We start from the raw sequence: 21,516 nt of genomic DNA, 5'->3' as shown, positions 1-21,516 counted from the left end.
ATTCGGATGTCGGCCAATTGTCAGTCGAGGGTTGCATGAAGCTTTGGACTATTTTTGTTCCCCGTTTTTGTTCATGTGCGTTTCTTCTGCTTCTACAAAACAATTGTCTACGGGAAAATGAACATGCAAGAATGGAAACGCGTTCGGTCGAGTCGGCCGAAATAGGCGACAGCAATATTGCCGCGGGATATATATTCACCTCGGGACAGGATGTGCAGTATCGCGAGCGATAAGACACTTGAACGGTATTGTTCAGCGACTGCCGGACACGCAATTCCGCGAGAGAAGACCCACAAACCCCAGTGGAAACACCATGAGGACACAGTCACATGGATAGATTTGTGTCATATGGGTTCGAGAATGGACTGTGCGGACGACATTGCGGGCGGTTTCGGATGTGCGATTAACTAACTGCATCGCAGTGAATTCCATCTCCAGTCGGCAAACAATCACAACGCGCGGCTTTTTTACTCAACACTGGCTTAGTAGCGGCACGCGTTTACCGAGATATTAAACTAATCCTACCACGTTGTACGATGATCCAGAAGACAAGGAATGTGAGGGAATTAATGACTAGTACGGAAAGGTGATTGGATTATGCTAAACGGGCTGCCGGTACCGTCGAAAGGTGTAAGCGAAGGTTTACCGCTAGTTCTACTGAGGCCGAACTGTGGTTCAGAGAGCCCGCCTCGATTACGAATGTGATTGGTGGTTCCAGCCTTTGGGTTTTCGTTTAGATAAGTCTCGACTTGAGGTGAAACAGTCGTCGGCCGAAGAAGAATCCATGCGAAGAGAAAAAGTCGTGGAGAGCGCTGAGTAATTTTCCGCTGCGAACGGTTGACGAACAATAATTCCTCCGAACTTTTATACAATCCTTAACAATTCTCCGTACGCACACACACACACACACACACACACACATGCTCTCTCCTCTCTCGGCGATACTGCCTTCTGCGACCCCCGCATTATATCCCACATAAACTTCACCACCACAATTGCACTCAAGCACTAAAACAATAAACTTCAGTAAGCGAGTTGGAAAGAGTGAATATGACGTGGCAGATGCTGCTGACGGTTGGCTACGGTTGCTGTTCTCGGTGAGGTATGTGAATGGACGGACAGAATTGATCTACGGGACGCTGGAAAGTTCTGCTGTAAGCGAATTACGAGAGCAGTAATAGGTGAGGGAAGCGGGGAAGAAAGACGAGGATGCGAGAAGATGAGAACGAGAATAGAAATTCGGCAGTTAAATGACTCGTAGTGTAGTCGAGGGTGTGACTAGGTTAAAGTTTTAGAGATGGTTCTATTATTTCTTTTGTTTCGAATACTAGTAAATTTATTTTATTTAATTTTTCTTAAATTATAAAAAATAAAAAAATTCACAGAAAATCAAAAAAAATACGTAAAAATCAAAAAAAAAAATAAAAAATAATCCTGACTCGAGAACAATCCTCGATTGAGCAAAATACCTTCCAAACAGCCACAGAATACCACTCGTCCTGCAGTCTTCGCAGGCTCTCCCTCGTCCTCATCATCCCCCACTTAGTCATGCGCCCCCACTCAGCCGACGTCCTCACACCACAACGGCAACTCGGCACACCCCGCACAGCAGAACTCGAACCTGCTAGCTACGGACAAACACAAAACAGCCCCTGGAACAATTGCCTGCGACAGCACATTTACGCGCCGAATTACACCGAACTAGACAAAGTTACGCCGAATTACCAGTAGTGTTAATTGACCCTGCACTTCCTGTTTACTGTTTTTACAACCTCCGACTCGGTTCTCACCACTTGGTCACTTAAAACTGCGGAGGAAGCGACTAACCCCACGTCATGCTTCCGTCCCGCTTCGTTTAGAGTGTCGGCTACAGCAAGCGAGTGTGGCGAACACTATCATGCTGGCGAGAACGTCCAGGGATTTCCTGGATGGGAAAAAAGTCTCGCTGCGACAGCCTTCCGATCTATGACGTGGCGGCAGTTTATGACATGTGCCAACTTTGCAGAATTTGACTCAGCACGAGCGAATGCAGCCGACATTTCAGCGAATGATAAGCCGCGAACGTTTCCATTTTTAGCAACATTTCTAACTCCGCTTTCCCGTTCGCTTTATCATCAGGGAAAGCTCGCTCGCTTAACAAACCCATCTCCATCGCCGCGATCCATATAAATCAGCACCGCCCACAATCGCTCAATCGCCGTGCCATGCAGGTTTATAGTGCCCCGTGACCGCACCAACGAGCGGCTCCTACGAGGAGAATGTGGGGCGGCCCAGGGGTTTTCGAGTGGGTTAGGTGGGGACAAGGCGGGGTAAACACGTGGGGGTTGCGCTGTAGTTGAATGTATGTCATGGCTGTCAGGGAACAAGGAGGTGGCCGAGGCCGGCTGAAGAGGGGGGATACTAAGGACGGAGGCGATGCTCATGATGCAGGATCCGTAGCGGTGCCTGCGACAGACATTGACGTCGTGTCTGCTGCCGCTGACTATAAAGGCGAAGCTGTCTGCAATTGCGAGGACGCATCTCACGCACAGGAGCGGTCCGCCCGCCGGCACCGCCTCCGTCCAAGTCCTTCCTCCACCTTCCTGCCCGAATTCTTGGGGAATGTGCGTTTATTAGGTATCTATTAGCAAGGCGCTAGGCCTTGGAAAGCGAGCACAGATAGTCCACAAGCCTTTGTAAGTAATGTTTCAGAATAAAATAATAGACACCAGCGAAAGCCGGCGTCAGCACAAGGCGTAATTGGTGCAGCGTACACAGTAGAACCAGTAGCGACGTAGAGGCCGTACTGTAGAACAGGGAGAGGGGAACCGCAGTGCACGTTTAAATAAGTGTGTGTTAAGCAACAGTCGTCGGCATGCTTGCATATCATATTTAAGAGGGACGGGGTATGCGTGTATGCTTACATGCAGAGGATGAAACAAGTCGACATGACAATAATAAAAAAAGTGAATAAAATAAAGAGCGAGCGACAGGGAATAGGGGGCATTGTGTGTGTGTATGTATGTTTGATATGAGTGTGCGTGTATAATGGAAAGGAAAAAGACAGAAGACAAAAAAGGAGGGACAAAAAAAATGTTAAGGGAGTGACAAAAAAAAGCGAATGTGTGTATGCTGTGCACGTATGCGTGTGTACAAGAAAGAGAGAGAGATAGATAGAGAGAGAGAGAGAGAGAGAGAGACAGAGACAGAGACAGAGACAGACAGACAGACAGAGACAGACAAGAGAGAAAGAGAGAGAGGAAGAGAGTGAGAGAGAGAAAGTGAGAGTGAGTGTGCGCGTGCGAGAGAAAGATAGATAGGCAAGACAAGGGGAGAGAGAACATGTGTGTGTGTGTGTGTGTGCATGTGAGCAAGCAAAGCGAGAGAGTGGGAGAAAACAAAAAAGTTCAAGAGAAGAGAGCAGACACCGATTAAGCAATACCGCTCGCATGTCTGTGTGCGTCAAAAGTCCAAAAAATAAAAAAGCAAGCGCAACTCACAAATAATTATGGAGATTATAGTTTGGTGGATTAAAATCAGAAAGGAAAGAATCCATACGCACACACATCACCGTTCCAGCAGCTAGCGTGAGACGTCCCACGAGGATCCATACATGTCCAAAGGCGACGGCGGGTCCACCGCCGTCATGCCGTTTGACGATGCATGAGCGGCGGCGGCAGCAGCAGCGTCAGATTTCCCTTGAGATTGCAGTTGCGAGTAGCTCGAAAGCAGATCCATCGACACACCAGAGTTGTTCGACGCCGGAGGAGGAGCAGAAGAAGGTGTGGATGGAGCCACCAACTCATCCATCATCGTGCCATTGCCAACACATATAGGGGTCGGTGTGCTGGGTTGCACGGCCGACGGGGCAGCAGCCGCAGCAGCAGCTGCATAGTATGGCAGCCACGGCGACACGGGTGCCGGTGTATAGCACAGACGATAGTCTTGAGGCCGGTACGGGCTCGTGAGCATCGTGGGCATCATGTTGGGCACCGAACGATAGGCAGCGGCCTGCTGCATCGCAGCAGCATACTGCATGGGATACGCCTGGGAACCCGACATGCGGTGTTGTTGCGCATCAACGGGCAGAGCAGCCGTCATAGGAACGCCGGCGGCGGCAGCAGCAGCAGCTGCTGCTGCAGGATTCCCTCCAGGCAAATAGCAAGTCGAAGCCATTGACGCCGGACCCATCGCGGCCGGATGCATGCCCAGCGTGGCGGCTCGCTGAGGAGACGCCTGGAAGGCAGCAGCGGCAGCAATGGACGAGTGCGCATACGGGGAAGCGTACAAGTACGGTGTTGGCGGCTGCACAAGTGAAGAGTAGTACGGCGCATACGTCGGCGGTGCCGACGGCATTGCGTACGAAGCATAAACGGCACGCGTCTTGTAGTACTCGTCGAGCGTGCATCGTTGACCATGGCCGGTCTTTTTGATGTGCGTGTTCAGATGGCTAAGCATGCTGTATGCCTTCGTGCATCCTCTGTATCCACAGTAGAAGTTGCGCTGCACCTCATGGAACTTGCGGCGCTGACGCTTCTTGCGAGCGCCCGGAGGAGCCGTGGTCGCGGCGCTGGATGCGTTGTTCGTGCTCGACGCACCGTCAGGTGCGTCGGATGCATTGCTGCCAGCAGCAGCAGCGGAATTGGCACCGCCAGTTGTGTTTGTCGTCGTCGTCGTTGCTGCTGCAGACGCAGCGGCAGCGGCGCTCGCATTCGGCTCAGGCTCGCCGCAGTCAGTACGCTCTGCACCTTCCGGCCTGCTGCGCTCAGCGGCCGGCTCGTTTGTGTCTTGGACTGTCTCAACAGTGACCGGTTTCGTAGACATAGATTCAGCAGGTTCGACACGTTCAGAAGCGGCCACTGGACCGCCATGCGTCGCCGCCTCTGCCGTCACAGAAGCCCTGTACTGCTCTCCCAACGGCACAGTCATCTGTTCGCCCATCTGTTCTCCCATTTGCACGCCCAACTGCACTCCTAAAGGCAGTTCGCGCCTCCTCTTAGCCACGCCACCATCGCTGTCCTCGCAGCGTCTCTTACGAGCCACCTCGCTCTCCCAGTGGGCCCAACCCATAGGGGAACAGGTGCTAGCGGGCGAGTCTGAGGCAGGAGTGTCGCCAAGCTGAGACGAAACGAGCTCGGGAACGTACTCCAGGGCGGCAGAGATGCTGTCGTCAAGCGGCTGAAGCCTCCATTCCAAGCCTGCACTGGTCTGGCGGCGTCTGTGCAGCAGATCCGGCACGTCCGATGGTGGAGGCACCATCGGTCGGAATGAGCCCAAGTGTAGCGGAACTGGAGGAGCCCGAGAAGTTGTTGTTGTTGTTGTCGTCGTAGTAGCAGCACCAGCACCAGCAGAAACACCAGTAGCAGCACCAGAATTCGAGCCTCCGTTTCGACCGCCGTTGGGTGTGCGTGCAGCACCAAAGGAAGCAGCCGAGCTCTCTCCGTCGAGCCCGTCGAGTCTCTCGAGCCCGCTGGCACGCTCGTCGTCCTCCTCTCCCGGAGGCCAGCCAAGAGGCCGGATGTTTTTTGCCCGGAGCTGCAGCTGCGACGGCATCGAGTCCATCGAATTCATCGTCTGCGTCTGCGTCTCCAGTCGTCTGCGTCTCTCGTCGTCTGCAGCGGCTGCTGCTCTCTCCTCGACGCCGTACAGGCCGTACCGTGCGTGTCCGTCAATCGTGTCTGCAGCCATGACAGCTGCCGCCTCGGTCTGCTTCTTTTCGTCTGGGAAGCATGTTTCTACATGCCAAAACGAGTCCGAGTCCGTGTCTAAATGCATAAGCTCCTTATGGAAGAGGGCCATGCAGCGTTGGTAGTAATTAAAGTTACAGCGAGTAGTGCGCTGGGTTCGCTGGCAGGGTCTGAGGAAAAGGCAGGCTGTGTGAGCGAGGGCAGGTGTTGCGGGGAAGCGAGCGAGCAGGCGAGGAAGGCGAGTTAAGGCGAGGTGGTGGAGCCGCGAGGGGCCGGCCGGGGTGGGAGGATGACGAGGCTCACAGCGTCGGTGCCGAGGTGCAGATTGGGCCGCGGGGAAGTGAGGGGCTCTTCCAGACGCTTAGCGAATGCAAATTGCCGAGACGAGAATGACGTGCGGATTTCGTCGCAATGACGCAGATACGGAGGCGCTGCGCGGTGGAGCGCGACGGGCCAGCGGGAGGTGGTGCAGCGTGCAGAGGAGTGCAGGATAGGCAAGGAGCGGGCACGCGCACATGTGGTGGTGGGGGGCGCTGGCCCGCGGCAGCAGCCTGTTCGCGTGACAAGCGCAGGGGACCACGTGAACGAGGAGGGCAGTGTACGGGGGGAGGACGGCCCAGGGAGCTGCCCAGATGTTTTAAGAGTCGGCGCCCGGCAGCTGCGAGCGTGGGAGAAGGCAATTGCAACGCAGAGTTGATTGAGAGGAAATGCCGGCAGGGGTGAAGGGGGAGTGAGGGGTGAGCGGCACTGAGCAGCACCGAGCGAGAGCGAGGGGCTGCGAAGGGTGTAGCGTCGCACTAACGTTCACTGCGCAGCGCTGCACCTCGCTCAAGCTCGGTGCCTCTCGGCGCTGCTCAGTGCCCGCTCCCCCGTTACTGCTGCGGTCTTAGCGACGCGCTGGACTTCGTTGAATAAATGGTGTAGCATGCGGGCATCTGGAGAGAGAGAAGTGACGTCATGTAGCGAATTGTGTAGAAGGTTCTCCAGACGGCCAGCCCGGAGATGCGGGATGTCTCCGCACTCGCTAACGCCGTCGCTAGCGCCGCCGCTGGCTCTGCTGCTGCTGTGCCTCGCCGTCACCGTGCCGTCACCTCTCCCCACCCGGCGGCATACTTCTTTCCGCCTTCTCCCCGTCTGCCCCTAGCCCACCCTTCCGCACCCCCATCCAGCCCTAAGACACCCCCACCCCTGGCCCCCCGGCCCTAACGGGCAGCTACCAGCACCAGCGGGCGCCAACGGCCGGCTTCCTCCACACCCACAGCGTGCACCGCCCTAACGGTCGCGTATCGCCCTCGGGTCGCGCGCGCTACTGGCGAACTAATTTTTATCTAAACAAGACCAAACCCGGAGACTAACACGATCCTGATTTAGACTAGCACATGGCTAATGTTTAATCTGCTCTAGTCGAGCGTTCTTAGCCCGGCTATCTCCACCCGTAGCCCAGCTGTAGGCCTGCTAAACTCACGCTCGCTTTAAGGTTCTTCTAAATCTCTTTCCGGTAACTTCAGTTAGACGCTAATGCTAGTTTCTTTATGTTGAGAATCAGACCGGAATCGATGGGGAGAAATGGAAATCCGAGGACGTAGGGCCCAGGAATTGGTTTATAAGGTATGGCCCGCGATGGAGAAAGGCCGTCAGACTTGCCAAGTATTTTCTAGCTTTCTCACTCCCCTTCCACTCTTTTAACGACTTCTTCTCTGAGTTTTTGCGCTCTCGCAGACGCTCTGTTGGTTGCTGCATCTTCTCGCTGCTCCAACGAATCCCCCATTCTCCCTCCGCTGTGATTCAATTCCCTCTTTCTTGCTAAACTTTTTCATTCGTTAGTTCTCGGACCACCACCAAAGAAATGTTGGCTGCCTCATCGCTAGCTTTGGCAGCGGCCTCGTGGCTGTTTGGATCAGCCGCAGCCGCTCCACTCTTTGACAGTGCTCCCCACTGCAACTTCACGGTCACCCAGGGTGCTGCTACCACAGTGACCAAGACGGAAACCGTGTACGGCTTGTGCTCTTTACCGCACTCGGCTTCTGGCTGGACGACTGCCAGCGTCCCCGGCGACGCTGTGAGCACGACGACCTTCTACACCACGGTGTTCCAGGACGCGTGCTCGTGCTACGAGACGCAGACGTTTGTCTACGTCCCCCCCGTCGACAATGTGCAGACGGTGTCGGCCACCACCAACTGGGGTCTCGTTCCCCCGGCCTCGCTCACCGAGCAATGGACGGCCTGGACGACCGTGACCACCATGGTCCCCGTCACTGAAACTTATACCTCTGCCGGCTCCGTCGTCACCACCATTTCGCCTAGCCCTGTCACCGTTACTCAGCCTGCCTACGCTCCTGCTTCCAGCAACGCCATCAAGTATGTTCCCGTCACCGAGACGATCACCTACCAAGGCACCACCTACACCAAGGTGGTCACCCAGACGATCACCAAGTCCGTCCCCGGTTCCGCCGTGACCAATTATGTGCCCTACACCAGCACGGTCAGCGCGCCCGACACCACGTACGAGACTGTGTACACGCAAACCGTCGTCTCTGGAACTGCTCCTGGCTCCGCCGTCACCCAGACGGTTCCCGTCACTGAGACCGTAGTCTCCCAAGGCACCACCGTCACGTCTGTCTACACTCAGACCATCACCGAGTCTGTCCCTGGCGCTGACGTGACCACCTATGTGCCCTTGACCTCTACCGTCTCCGTCCCCGGCACCACCTTCGAAACGGTCTACACGGAAACCATTGTTACCGAGTCTGTCCCCGGTACGACCGTTACCGAATACGTGCCCAGCACCCAGACCGTCACCGTTCCCGGCTCCACGTACGAGACTGTGTACACGCAAACCATCGTCACCGAGAGTGTCCCTGGCACCGTGTACACCACCATCGTCACCGAGTCGTTCCCCGGTACCCCTGTTACCCAGACAGTCCCTGTGACTGAGACTTTTACCTCTCAGGGCACGACCTACACCACGGTCTACACTGAGACCACGGTCACCAACCCTGCCCCGGCTACTTACACCACCGTTGTTACTGAGACCATTCCCGGTGCACCGGTCACCGAGACGATCACCGTCCCCGGCACCGTCTACACTTCTGTTGCTACCGAGACTGTTCTCACCGAGTCCGCCCCCGGCACCACTGTGACCAACTATGTCCCTGTCACCAAGACTGTCACCATCCCCGGTACCACCTACACTACTGTGTACACTGAGACCATTCCCGGTGCCCCCGTCACCGAGACCGTCCCCGGCTCTCCTGTCACTGAGACCGTCACCGTCCCCGGAACTGTCTACACCTCTGTCGCTACCGAGACTGTGCTCACCGAGTCTGCCCCCGGCACCACGGTGACCAACTATGTCCCTGTGACCAAGACTGTTACTGTTCCCGGCACCACCTACACCACCGTGTACACTGTTACTGCTCCCGGCTCTCCTGTCACTGAGACGGTTACCATTCCCGGCACCGTCTACACCACCGTCTCCTCTGAGACTGTGCTCACTGAGACTGCCCCTGGCACCACAGTGACGAACACTGTCCCAGTCACCAAGACCATTACTGTTCCCGGTACTACTTACACTACCGTGTACACCGAGACCATTCCTGGTGCCCCTGTCACCGAGACCGTCCCTGGCTCTCCCGTTACTGAGACCGTCACCGTCCCTGGCACCGTGTACACCACTGTCTCCTCCGAGACTGTTCTCACTGAGTCTGCTCCCGGCACCACTGTGACCAACACTGTTCCTGTCACTCGTACCATCACTGTTCCCGGCACCACCTACACTACCGTGTACACTGTTACTGCTCCCGGCACTCCTGTCACCGAGACTGTTACAATCCCCGGTACCGTCTACACCACCGTCTCCTCTCAGACTGTTCTTACCGAGACTGCACCTGGCACGACTATCACGAACACTGTCCCCGTCACCGAGACTGTTACTGTTCCTGGCACTACCTTCACGACTGTTTACACTGAGACGATCCCTAATGTTCCCATCAATGTTATTACTTCCGTGATTTCTGAGTCAGTCCCCGGCACCATCGTCACTGAGACGATCCCTGTTACTGAGACTCTCACCTCTCAAGGTACTACCTACACTACTGTCTACACTCAGACTACTGTTACCGAGTCTTTCCCTAACAAGGTCTACACCACCGTGTACACCGAGACCATTCCTGGCTCTCCCGTTACCGAGACCGTTACTGTTCCCGGCACCGTCTACACCACTGTCTCCTCCGAGACCGTGCTCACTGAGACTGCCCCTGGCACGACTATCACGAACACTGTCCCTGTTACCAAGACTGTTACTGTTCCCGGCACTACTTACACTACTGTGTACACTGAGACCGTTCCTGGTGTCCCTGTCACCGAGACCGTCCCCGGCTCTCCCGTTACTGAGACGGTTACCATTCCTGGAACCGTCTACACCACCGTCTCTTCTGAGACCGTGCTCACTGAGACCGCCCCTGGTACCACCGTTACTGACTACGTCCCAGTTACCAAGACCATCACTGTTCCCGGCACCACCTACACTACCGTGTACACTGTTACCGTCCCAGGAAGTCCTGTAACCGAGACTGTCACTATCCCCGGAACCGTCTACACCACTGTCTCTTCTCAGACCGTCCTTACTGAGACTGCTCCTGGTACCACTGTTACTAACACTGTCCCCGTCACTGAAACTGTTACCATTCCTGGTACCACTTTCACGACTGTTCGCACTGAGACTGTCCCCGGCACTGTTGTCACCAGTGTGGTCACCGAGTCTATTCCCGGTACCACTGTTACCAACACTGTACCTGTCACTGAGACGTTCACTTCTCAAGGTTTGACTTACACTACGGTGTACACCAACACCACTGTTACCGAGTCTTTCCCTGGTACTGCTATTGTTTCTACGGTCACCAAGTCGATTCCCGGAAACAACTACACTGTTGTCACCACTGTCCCCTACGTAACCACGACTCAATGGGTTCCTGTTACAAGCTCCGTTGTTCGCAACGGTAGCACTGAGGCTACTACTCTCTACACGAAGACCACCCTTACTAGCACCACTGTGCCTGTTCCTTCGTCTACCCCCTCTTTCCCTGTTAACAGCAGCACTGCCTCGGTTCCCAACGGTTTCGTTAGTACCAGCAGCTTGTACACTCCCTCCAGTTCGTTCTATCCCTCGAACAGTACTAGCTCTGTCCCTGCTGCCCCCAGCAGCTTCAGCTCTGTTCCTGCTTTGAACACTACTAGCTCTGTCCCTGCTGCCCCCAGCAGCTTCAGCTCCGTTCCTGCTTTGAACACTACTAGCTCTGTCCCTGCTGCTCCCAGCAGCTTCAGCTTCTTCTTCCCTAGCAGTGTCCCTATTCACCAGGTGACATTTAACACGAGCACCGCTCCTGTTACCAGCAGCGCTCCTGCTTCGGTCTACAGCTCCGTCCCCGTTGCCCCTGTCAACTCGACCTCTGTTCCCGTTGTCTTCTCTAGCACTGCCAGCTTGAGCACTGTCCCTGTTACTACTTCTGTCTCCTCTATTCCTACTATCACTAGCACTAGCGTTGCTTCGTCTAGCTGTGGTTGCTCTTACATTACTAAGACTCTTACCCACGCCGCTTCTTCCTGTACCTCGGGTGCATATGCCTCTGCCACTCCTTTGTGCCACAACAACTATGCCCAGGGTACTCCTGCTGGTAGAGTGAACTTCATTTCTGCCCGCAAGGTTGATGGTGGTGCCTACGAAGTCGCTTGGAACATGAAGCTTGACACTGCTAACGGTGTTCCTGCAATTAGTGATATCAAGGATGTCGGTACCTCTCCTGCTACCATCTATGACGGTAGCAAGGGTTCTGCTTCTGACTACTACAACTTCAACTACGTCGACACTCTTACTCCCTGGATTGACCAAGAGTGTGATTGCAAGCAAAACTGTGTTGATATTAAGTTCCAATACGACTGGGCTGACGGCAGTGCCACCAAGTACAAGAGTGGTTGCTCTGGTAAGGCCGCTGGTGACACTTACTGCTGGACTTCCTGCTACAACACCGAGGTAGTCGTGGTTGAGTCTTGCGGCTGTGACAAGTCTACTACATTCTTGTCTACCGTTTCCACTATCCCCTCCACTTCTGAGGTCTTCTCCAGTGTCTACTCCTCTGCTTTGATTTCCTCGAGCTCAGCTCCTGTGGTTTCTTCTTCTACCTTTGCTTCGGTTCCCAGTGCCAACAGCACTGTTCCTTCCATCTCTTCTGAGGTCTCCACTCCCGTCGTCCCCACTTCTGGTGAGTGGGTAAGCTCTTCTGCTAACAACACCGAGTGGTCCTCTGCTTGGTCTTCCGCCTGGTCCAGCGCTTGGTCCTCTGAGTACTCCGTCCCCGTTGTTCCCACATCTGGTGAATGGGTCAGCTCCACCGCTGACAGCTCTGCTTGGTCCTCTGCCTGGTCCAGCGCTTGGTCTTCTGCATGGTCCTCTGTTTCTACTGTTCCCGTCGTCCCCACTTCTGGTGAATGGGTAAGCTCTTCTGCCAACCACACCGAGTGGTCCTCTGCTTGGTCTTCTGCCTGGTCCAGTGCTTGGTCCTCTGAGTACTCCGTCCCCGTTGTTCCCACATCTGGTGAATGGGTCAGCTCCACCGCTGACAGCTCTGCTTGGTCTTCTGCCTGGTCCAGCGCTTGGTCCTCTGCTTGGTCTTCTGAGTCATCTGTTCCTTCCCTTACTTCTTCTGAGGTCTCCAGCTCTTTCTCGGTGCCTGTTCCCACCATCACCAGTGCCAGCGCACCCGCATCTTCCAGCTGCTCCTGCTCCTTTGTAACAAACACTGTTACTCGCACTGCTTCTACTTGTGATGTTGGTGCTACTGCCATTGCTTCTCCCTTGTGTGATGTCGCCGGTGCTCAAGGTACCCCTGCTGGCGCAGTCCAATTCCTTGGCGCTCAGAAGATTAACGACAATGACTACCGTGTTTCGTGGCATGTCAAGGTCAACGCCGATGGTAACACTGGTCTGAACGCTGTTAAGGACGTTGGTAACACCCCTGCTACTATCTACGACGGCAGCCAAGGTTCTGCTTCCAACTATTACGACTTGTACTACGTTGATACTATTACCCCTTGGATTGATGACGAGTGCTCCTGCAAGCAAAACTGTGTGGACATTAAGTTTGAGTACGACTGGGCTGATGGAAGTGCTTCTAAGTACAAGACTGGTTGCAACTCGAAATCCTCTGGTAACACCTACTGCTGGTCTGAGTGCATTAGCACTGAGGTAATTGTTCAAGAGACCTGTGACTGCGGCAGCAATGGAATGTTCTCTTCTGAATGGTCCACTGCTTGGTCTAGTGACTGGTCCACCGCGTGGTCTTCTGCTTGGTCTTCTCAGTGGTCTTCCGTCCCTACTCCTACCGCTGCTGTCTCCTCTGACTTTGCTTCTAGCGCCTGGTCCACCGCATGGTCTTCTGCTTGGTCGAGTGCTTGGTCTTCTGAGTGGTCTTCCGAGTGGTCTAGTGCCTGGTCTTCTGTTCCTACTCCCACTTCTGGTGTTTATGAGGGTTCGACTGCCTGGTCCTCCGCTTGGTCTACTGCTTGGTCTTCTGAAGCTACTCCCGTCGTCGAGTCTTCTGCCTGGTCCTCCGCTTGGTCTAGTGCCTGGTCCTCTGAGGCTACTCCCGTTGTTGAGTCCTCTGCCTGGTCCTCCGCCTGGTCTAGTGCCTGGTCCTCTGAGGCTACTCCCGTCGTTGAGTCTTCCGCTTGGTCCTCTGCCTGGTCTAGTGCCTGGTCCTCTGAGGCTACTCCCGTTGTTGAGTCCTCTGCCTGGTCCTCTGCCTGGTCTAGTGCCTGGTCCTCTGAGGCTACTCCCGTTGTTGAGTCCTCTGCCTGGTCCTCTGCCTGGTCTAGTGCCTGGTCTTCTGAGGCTACCCCTGTCTCTGAAACATCCAGCTTCCTCATTCCTGACATTCCCGGTAACTTTGTTCCTTCTGTTACCCCTTCTGTCACAACCTATATCACTGAGGCCCCTACTCCTTCTACCCCCGCTTCGTCTTCTACTGAGGCTGTCTCTACGCCTAGTGCCTCTACTTGCGACACCAGCGGTAATGTTGTTGCCACTGCTCAGTGCAGCGCTCAAAAGCAAGGTAATCCCTCTGGTATCGTTGAATTCGTATCTGCCAAGAAGTCCTCTTCTGGTTCTACATACGATGTGACTTGGCACATGAAGGTTGACTCCGGTAACCGTGACATCTCTACCAGTCTTTGGGAGTTGAAGGATATTGGTAGCTCTCAAAAGGTTCTTTACAGCAACAACATCAGCCCCCCTGGTAAGGATCTCTCTCAAAACTGGTTCGACTTTTACTATGTCGACACCATCGTCCCTACTTCTAACTCCTTGGGACAGCTTTGCGCTGACATCCAATTCCAATATGATTACCAGGATGGCACCAACAGTTACGATTACCGTACCGGTTGTGACTCCGCCGCAGCTGGTGCCACCTACTGTTGGTATCCTTGCGCTTAAAAACGTCATTAACATTTAAGTGATGACTTGCTATTGCATAAACCGGAAAGTATGTTTTGTTAAGATGGTTTACTTTTTGTAAGCATGCTGCAGTGTTACACTCCGTTCAGGTGTATGCTGTTTTTTCGGTTCCAATTTTGCACATAAATAGTTTGCTTCTCAGTTATGGACGATTTCTCAATTTTTCAATTGCTCTTTTTCGACTATCGTTCTCTGTCTCTTGTTTGAACTTCGATTTGGAGTTCTTTGCACATTTTTGGAACGGCTGTTATACATTTGTACATAGAACATTATGTTCAATGACTTCTGCAAAGCGCCATGCCATAATTAATTGCATTGGTCCATTGCGCGGCCGTTTTTACAGTCCTCGGATCTAATCAGTTTTTCAACAAATAATAAAATAATTAATCCTACGTAGGAATATTTTCACCATTATATTTTTGATCTGAGTGGGCAGAGTGTGTAATGCATTTTTACATTTTTACTTAGATTGTCGTTTTTTGGCTCGTGGTTTTCTTATGTGCGGGAATTGTGTCTCATTGCATGAAGCTGGGATAGTGAAGGTACGACGTGCTTGATAGAAGTGTTCTTGTAGACTAAAAAGCTCTCAGTCAACAAACTCAATTTAATGACAAAAAGAATCAAGTGTTGCTTGCGATTAAACCAGATGCAATACAAACTGATAGATTAAACAATCCTTATAAGTAAAATTATGGTAAACTGGCAAGTACCAGTAAGCGATTGAAAACTTCCTCGTATTCAGTCAAAGAATGTCCTCAACTTCTTACGGCAACAACACAATGCAAACGCTTTTATGTTATCTGTAGTTTGTCCGTGTTTGGATGCATGAAAGAGGGATGGATATACGTTTAGCTTCATGAGCCCAAGCCCGAGTAAATTAAGCTAGGGCAATGGAACCCGGTCCCGGTAATTAAAGTACTACTTTTTTGTAGAACTTCAGTATAATAAATACTCACATGTAAATTCCTCACACGTAATACCACGATAAGCTGCTTCGGTAGTGACTGGATCAGTTGGGTCTTTTTTTAATATGCTCTTACTCTTCACAAGCTCAAGTTCAAATGCATGCCTCCTCAAATACTTCTCATTGCGAGTGGGATTATTTTAAATTGACCACGAGAGTACGCGGACAGTCCAAGCCAGATTTGAAAGTAACGAATGCACTAAATCCAATCATTCTCTGCAAGACAATAATTTACAAATTCGGCCCCTTTTCATTTGTGAGTACGAGCCCAAACAGTGTTAAACGCGATTGTAAGGATGACACTCTTATCCGTTGGTTGAGTTTCACCAATAGGCAATCAGATGAATTCGTCAACAACATCAACAATTCAGCTGTTCTCAAAACGCAACCATAAGTTTAAGTCAAGAATCGAAAAGGTGTACGTCTCACTATCCGAATCATTCCGAGGAGAGTTACCAAAAGCGAGTTGTCTAGTTAAAATTGAGCCTTCTTTAACCTCCTTCGAAGACTCCAATGAATATGATTCTCCCTTATTCTTTCGAAAGCCCGACCATTCGGAAACAAGAACCTGAAAGGTGGTGACTACGGAATCATGTTTTTGAATTGATCATTATTCCTTGTATACGACTAGTGCCGTGGTGCACTAGTCATTCATGTTTTGTATTCTTCAATAATAATCAAGCCACTGTAAGTCGTAAAACAAAATAAACCCAAGGGCAGTAAAGTCTGTCCTGTAATCTCGAAGCAAATGAATATGTTTACACCGACGTGTTGTTTTCATTTTACGAAGTCACTCGAACAAGACCAAGGCAAAATCCTATTGAATAATTTTGAACAAGAAGTTGAAAAAACATGATGTTCAAGGGCATGTTTCGGTCTAAATCAAGGCATTTTTTAGAGAATCCCCATCGGTTAAGCTCGTATCCCCATTTATCTTGTCATTGCGTGGACAGTCAACATGGTGGGCAGAAAGTCCCCTAGTGAAGTACTACACCAAGAAAAAAAAAACTCTGCTACATCACGGTATATCGTCATTGACTTTTGGTGAGCCGCCTATCAATGACGTGGGGAAGCGGTTAATGTCGCATAAATCAGTCTTAGGAAAAACAAACAAATGGTTTGCGTTTATTTGTATTCTGGTTTATCATGATTTCGCGAAGTGCTCGTACGGCCGGTGCTGTTTGTCTTGGGGTGGAAGGTCTGGTAACGCAAGCTTTAACGTCATAGACGGGAGTCGGTAAATACAGTCCTTTTTTTCCATCCAATAATATGAACCCTGAGCCACGTGCGTGCGCACGAGCAAAAGCAAAACCGATGCACAAACGGTTGAACAGCAGGAGAAAGCAAATTCATTGAACAGGTATAGCGCACAAAATTCAAGGAAGTGGGAGGATTTGTAAGGGTGGCGAGTCACTTTGGCTGTTAACAAGTAAGCTGACAATTTTTCAAGAAAGAAGATTTAAAAGGCCAAAAAAACCCCGCTGGAAAACATAGCAACTATCCAGAATACGTATTTACTGGAATCCTCAAAACAAGCAGCCACGGTTTCTTAAATTAACACTAAAACAACATGACAATCACCGGCACTGTCTCGGAACCTTCCTATACCTTTGAAGGTTACATTGGCTATGACGAGAAGTCGATAGGAAATTTAAAGTTTGGTACTTTCGAACCCAAAACATGGACTGAGGACGACGTCGACATTAAAATTGCTTACTGTGGCATTTGCGGCAGCGATCTCCATACTTTGCGTTCTGGCTGGGCTCCGACGTCATATCCTGTTGTCGTAGGACACGAAATCACTGGTACAGTTGTTCGTGTCGGTAAAAACATTAAGCATCTTCGGGTGGGTGACCGTGTTGGTGTTGGTGCTCAATCTGGCTCCTGTCTTAAATGTGAACAGTGCAAAGAAGGCCACGAACAGTACTGTGATAAGCAGTTCATAGGAACGTATGGATCGCCGTACGATGATGGATCGATTTCCACTGGCGGATATGCAAACTATACCCGTGTTCCTGCTCATTTTGTAATTCCTATTCCTAGCGGCATTGATCTCGCTGACGCTGCCCCGTTCATGTGTGCAGGTGTCACTACCTACACTCCTTTGCGTCAAAACAATATTGGTCCTGGCAGTCGCGTAGGTGTAATCGGCATTGGAGGTCTTGGTCATTTCGCCATTATGTTTGCCAAAGCTTTGGGAGCAGAAGTAACGGCAATATCCCGGAGCCGTAAAAAAGAGACTGATGCTCGTCAACTGGGAGCAACGAAGTATATTGCTTCAGCCGAAGATGGATGGAAGGAGCGCTTTAAACGTTACTTTGACGTGATTATCTGTACTGTTGATAGCTCTGGGTTTTCTATAAACGATTACCTTTTCATGTTGAAGGCAAGAATTGGTAAATTTGTGTACCTTGGCGCTCCTGACTCGGACATCTCAGTCAGTCTTCATCCCTTTATCGGCAACAACATCTCCCTGACTTCTAACCTCATCGGTTCACCCAGTGAAATTCAAGAAATGTTTGAGTTGGTGAGGGAGAAACAGCTGAAGCCTATCATTGAAGTTCGCAAACTAAGTGAAGTCAACCAAGCCTTGAAGGATATGGAAGCTGGAAAGGCTCACTTCCGTTATGTTCTTGATGTTTCCAAGTAGTTTTGTTCCTTCGTTTTATTCAATTATATGCTTGTAACGAACGTGTTAGTGGCGCAGAGGATTAACCAGAATGTTCCGTAAAATGATACTGCATAAAGGAATTGGGTGTAGTTTTTCGGTGGAGTGAAACCTTAACCATGGGACTTCGTTTGTTTGTGCCTGTAGCTCGGATAACTGCTGCTTTGTCTTGTTGTTTTTACGATGAGAATTCTGCTACTTGTGTCCGTGGGCAGCGTTTATAGGCAGCATGAACCCGCCAAATGTAGTCGCATTAAATTCAATGCGCACCAATCAAATAATTTAGCGCTTATTTACCAGCATCTGCGAAACCCAAAAACTTAAGCGAATCAATCAAAGCTCTCTGATTACATTGGTGTTCACTATTACCGAGAAACATCGGTAAACGAATTTCCCATTCTCTTTTGGCTTTTTTACGCCTTGTTGTAGCCGGTAATTGAAATTGAGAATGATGCATTCGACGGACATAGATTTCCCTTGATGGATTTAAACCTTTGGGAAAGATAAGTTGGTTATATAAGAGATACTCTCGCACACAAAAATAGAACCCCTTGAATAAATTTGCACCCCTGGAAGTCTAATTGTGTAAATAGCCGACAGTAACTGAGCTACGAGATTACAATTGAGGAAAAAACTAATAGAATTGCCAGTCTAATTGTTGAAAATGAGCTTAAGTTCAAAAGAAAACGAAAAGAGGGAAAATGAAATCACGGTGCAAGAAATTGACGAATTGTTTGGACCTAATCACCCCGCCCATCCTCAACACTGGTCGGCTTTGAAACGCTGGAGCATTTTGTTTGTATATTGTTTATTACAAGTATATGTACTCTGGAGCAGTTCCGCTTATGGCAGCACGGTCTCTCAGGTAATGGAGTATTTCCATATATCTTCTCAAGTTGCATATCTGAACATGAGTATGAATATCCTGGGTAATGGTTTAGGGCCTATTTTCCTGGGTCCGCTATCAGACATTGGTGGGCGGAAGCCGGTCTATATTTGTGCTTTGCTCGTCTATATTCTTTTTAATTTAGCATGTGCTTTACCAAGGAATATCACACAGATGGTGATATGCTCTTTCATTTGTGGTCTTGCTGGCAGCACTGCCTTAACGAACGTGGCCAGCAGCGTAACAGACATGTGGGGCGATAAAGATTCCGGAGTACCGATGGGTCTATTCGTTTGGACCTGCTCATGGTTAAGTATTGGCGGACCCATTGGTGCCGCTTTAGTTGAGAATCCTAAACTTGGATGGAGATGGCTATATTGGCTTAACATGATCGTTGGAGGCGCTTTTGTTTTTGTTTTGCTTTGCGTTCCTGAAACATTGCCTATTAAGGTCATTTATCAATACGAGAAAAAGCAAGAACATAAACTGCGTTTAGTGCCGTTGGTATCGTTTAAACAAGCACTCCGAAACGTGAATTTTGTTGCAACTATGGGCTTACGTATGATGATTCGAGAACCAATTATCATGGTATTGGGTTGTTACAACGGTTTTGCTTATGGCACGAATTACTTTTTTCTGAATGCTATCTGGCCTGTATTTTATGATCATTACAAAATGACATTTATGGGTGCAAATTGCACCTACCTTACCAACATTGTTTCCCATGGGTTGGTGTTTTTCTACCAGCCTGTTCAAGATTGGCTCTATCGCAGGGACCGCAAGCGCAATGGTGACAAAAGTCGACCCGAAGCACATTTTATTAGCGCGCTGTTCACTTCTACTTTGTTCCCGGCCGGAATGTTTCTATTCGCATTTACTTGCATGACACATCATCACTGGATTGTCCCAATTATTGGTTGGTGTATGCTTGGTTTTGCGAATAGCCATAATTGGTGCAACATGTTAGTTTATCTCTCGGATGCATACCCAGCACTTTCGGCTTCCGCAATTGCTGCATTTACGTTTCCATCATTTGCTGGAGCAACAGCATTTACTCACATTAGTCTTGTCATGTTTAGTCATATGCCTGTGAAGTGGGCAGTGGCTACACTCGCTTTTATATCCCTTGCTATTCCCCCGATTGTTTGGATTATATACTTTTTTGGCAGCAAGATTCAAGCACATAGCTCACTTTCTGGAGAGCGCGGCTACAAGTATTTACCCGTTCGTCACAAAAACTAAGCATGCTTTTGCTCCTTGCTTTGTAAGTCGAGTATTTGCTAATGTAAATCACTTCGATAACTAAAAATTATGTTTGCTGTTTTATTCGCGGTTTTGTTTTATTTTTTTCAGTATGTTATATTCAAAATTTTAGGTTCACAGCTTTAAAGCTTTTATCTAGTTCGTTATTATATTTGGTTACTAATTGACTTTAATAACTAATGCAATTAGAGCGGTTTATGTAAAGAACGATATTTGAGTTCGTCCTCAATGCTATTAAGGAAGTCTTTCTTTCCGTGAGCTGGAATCCAGCCTAGTTTTCGTCCGAGTTCCGCTTTACAACGTGATGTGGTTCCCCATAACATGGGAGCAAAGGGATCATTAAGAAGATTAGCCGCTTCTTGTGGTTCAATACTCGTAACATCTGCGTTTGGAAGTAAGTTGTGTTTGTGCAATACTTCAGCAATTCGTTGTGCTACTTCCTTCCACGCGAAGAAACCATTTTCAGCAAAGTAGTAACCTTTCTTTCCTGTAGGTATGTCTTCACCGGCAAGCAATTTCAACAAAAGAATATGGTATAGTTTGGCCAAATCATCAATATGAACTAGGTTCCATGTATTATCTCCGGAAAACACAGTAAATGCTTGCTTCTTTTTTAACGTGGCACGGATAAGACTGGGAACTTGGATTGAATCCCGATGAATGTAGCCCTTGCTAATTCCAAAAATAGTTGGAGGGCATACTACAACTGTGCGCACGTTTTTAACCTGCGCTTGTATCTCTTGAATAATTTCGTCAACAGGTCTGTGCGGCTGCTGAGATGGTAAGCGGTTTAACTCAAAGTTGTTTTCCAAATCGGAATAAACTTTGTTTACAGGCCCTGGGTTAGTTGCTGTAGACATGACGCCAATGACACTAGTTCCGGACGTGTGGATGAGAATTGTTGGTTTGCTCGCTGTTTTTGACTTTGCCTTCAATGCTTTTGATAATGCAATGGCGTTTTCAACATTGTCAACATCAGCTGTATCAATAATAACATCATGGTTGTTGACCATTTTATTGGTGAGTTCTTGGTCACCAAGATTACCGATGACTGTATGAAAGTTTGGACGAAGCACAGCTTTCTCTAAAGCAACAGCCTTGTGCTCATTTCTAGCCAAGGCGGTAAATTCAAACTTGTAACCGGGCTCAATGGAATCAATCAATTCGTGAAGAATAGCGCCGCCGATGTAACCGCTTGCACCAGTAAAGTAAATCTTAATGAGTTTGTCAGACATTGTTATAAAATTATTGTAGTTGAGTTTTAGTTTTCAGTCAAGCCAGTTTGTTTGCTATCCTACTTTATAAGAGTTTAGTCAAGAAAAGTACTTGCAATGATGATTTAATACTTACTGTGACAACTTCAGTTCTCTGTATCAACTCGTAATAAACTACTAATCATTTGTCACCCGGTCATACGTATCACAACCAAAAAAGTAATTATGATGTGAGATTTTTACACATTTATTTATCACTAATAAGACACGTTTTTCAATAAAAATGGACCTTTTTAATTATCATTTAAATTTGTTGCATTAAACTGCGAGACTCATAGTAAACTCAAAC

At 49.8% G+C, this 21,516-nt stretch overlaps 6 protein-coding genes across 6 annotated transcripts; 4 read left to right on the top strand and 2 right to left on the bottom strand.

The window, feature by feature from the left end:
* Positions 1 to 2,348: 2,348 nt before the first annotated feature.
* On the top strand, positions 2,349 to 2,791 carry SJAG_02967 (hypothetical protein; the record flags this gene model as incomplete). The annotated part of the gene is made up of 2 exons (XM_002174104.1): positions 2,349 to 2,616; positions 2,712 to 2,791. The coding sequence occupies 2 exons, from the start codon at positions 2,349 to 2,351 to the stop codon at positions 2,789 to 2,791; spliced, it is 348 nt and encodes a 115-aa protein (XP_002174140.1).
* A 770-nt stretch (positions 2,792 to 3,561) lies between these two features.
* Positions 3,562 to 3,789, bottom strand: SJAG_02966 (hypothetical protein; the record flags this gene model as incomplete). Its single annotated transcript, XM_002174103.1, has 1 exon — positions 3,562 to 3,789. The coding sequence occupies one exon, from the start codon at positions 3,787 to 3,789 to the stop codon at positions 3,562 to 3,564; it is 228 nt and encodes a 75-aa protein (XP_002174139.1).
* A 3,723-nt stretch (positions 3,790 to 7,512) lies between these two features.
* On the top strand, positions 7,513 to 14,151 carry SJAG_16452 (hypothetical protein; the record flags this gene model as incomplete). The annotated part of the gene is made up of 1 exon (XM_011050733.1): positions 7,513 to 14,151. The coding sequence occupies one exon, from the start codon at positions 7,513 to 7,515 to the stop codon at positions 14,149 to 14,151; it is 6,639 nt and encodes a 2,212-aa protein (XP_011049035.1).
* A 2,232-nt stretch (positions 14,152 to 16,383) lies between these two features.
* SJAG_02963 (NADP-dependent alcohol dehydrogenase) lies at positions 16,384 to 17,827 on the top strand. The gene is made up of 2 exons (XM_002174102.2): positions 16,384 to 16,532; positions 16,587 to 17,827. The coding sequence occupies exon 2, from the start codon at positions 16,707 to 16,709 to the stop codon at positions 17,784 to 17,786; it is 1,080 nt and encodes a 359-aa protein (XP_002174138.1). The 5' UTR covers positions 16,384 to 16,532; positions 16,587 to 16,706; the 3' UTR covers positions 17,787 to 17,827.
* Positions 17,828 to 18,444: 617 nt separating this feature from the next.
* On the top strand, positions 18,445 to 20,281 carry SJAG_02962 (vitamin B6 transporter bsu1). The gene is made up of 2 exons (XM_002174101.2): positions 18,445 to 20,091; positions 20,143 to 20,281. Exon 1 carries the CDS (start codon positions 18,469 to 18,471, stop codon positions 19,930 to 19,932), a length of 1,464 nt encoding a protein of 487 aa, XP_002174137.1. The 5' UTR covers positions 18,445 to 18,468; the 3' UTR covers positions 19,933 to 20,091; positions 20,143 to 20,281.
* Positions 19,936 to 21,284, bottom strand: SJAG_02961 (NAD dependent epimerase/dehydratase family protein). The gene has a single exon (XM_002174100.2). The coding sequence runs from the start codon at positions 21,186 to 21,188 to the stop codon at positions 20,139 to 20,141; it is 1,050 nt and encodes a 349-aa protein (XP_002174136.1). The 5' UTR covers positions 21,189 to 21,284; the 3' UTR covers positions 19,936 to 20,138.
* Positions 21,285 to 21,516: the final 232 nt, after the last annotated feature.

Source organism: Schizosaccharomyces japonicus (genome assembly GCF_000149845.2).
Source record: "Schizosaccharomyces japonicus yFS275 unplaced genomic scaffold supercont5.2, whole genome shotgun sequence".
Lineage (NCBI taxonomy): Eukaryota > Fungi > Ascomycota > Schizosaccharomycetes > Schizosaccharomycetales > Schizosaccharomycetaceae > Schizosaccharomyces > Schizosaccharomyces japonicus.
Note: the sequence above shows the minus strand (reverse complement) of the source record. Positions and strands in the feature narration are given on the sequence as shown.

Bases quoted from the DNA above. Each gene is read 5' to 3' on its own strand.
- SJAG_02963 (XM_002174102.2), top strand. From the start codon at position 16,707: ATGACAATCACCGGCACTGTCTCGGAACCTTCCTATACCTTTGAAGGT.
- SJAG_02962 (XM_002174101.2), top strand. From the start codon at position 18,469: ATGAGCTTAAGTTCAAAAGAAAACGAAAAGAGGGAAAATGAAATCACG.
- SJAG_02961 (XM_002174100.2), bottom strand. From the start codon at position 21,188: ATGTCTGACAAACTCATTAAGATTTACTTTACTGGTGCAAGCGGTTAC.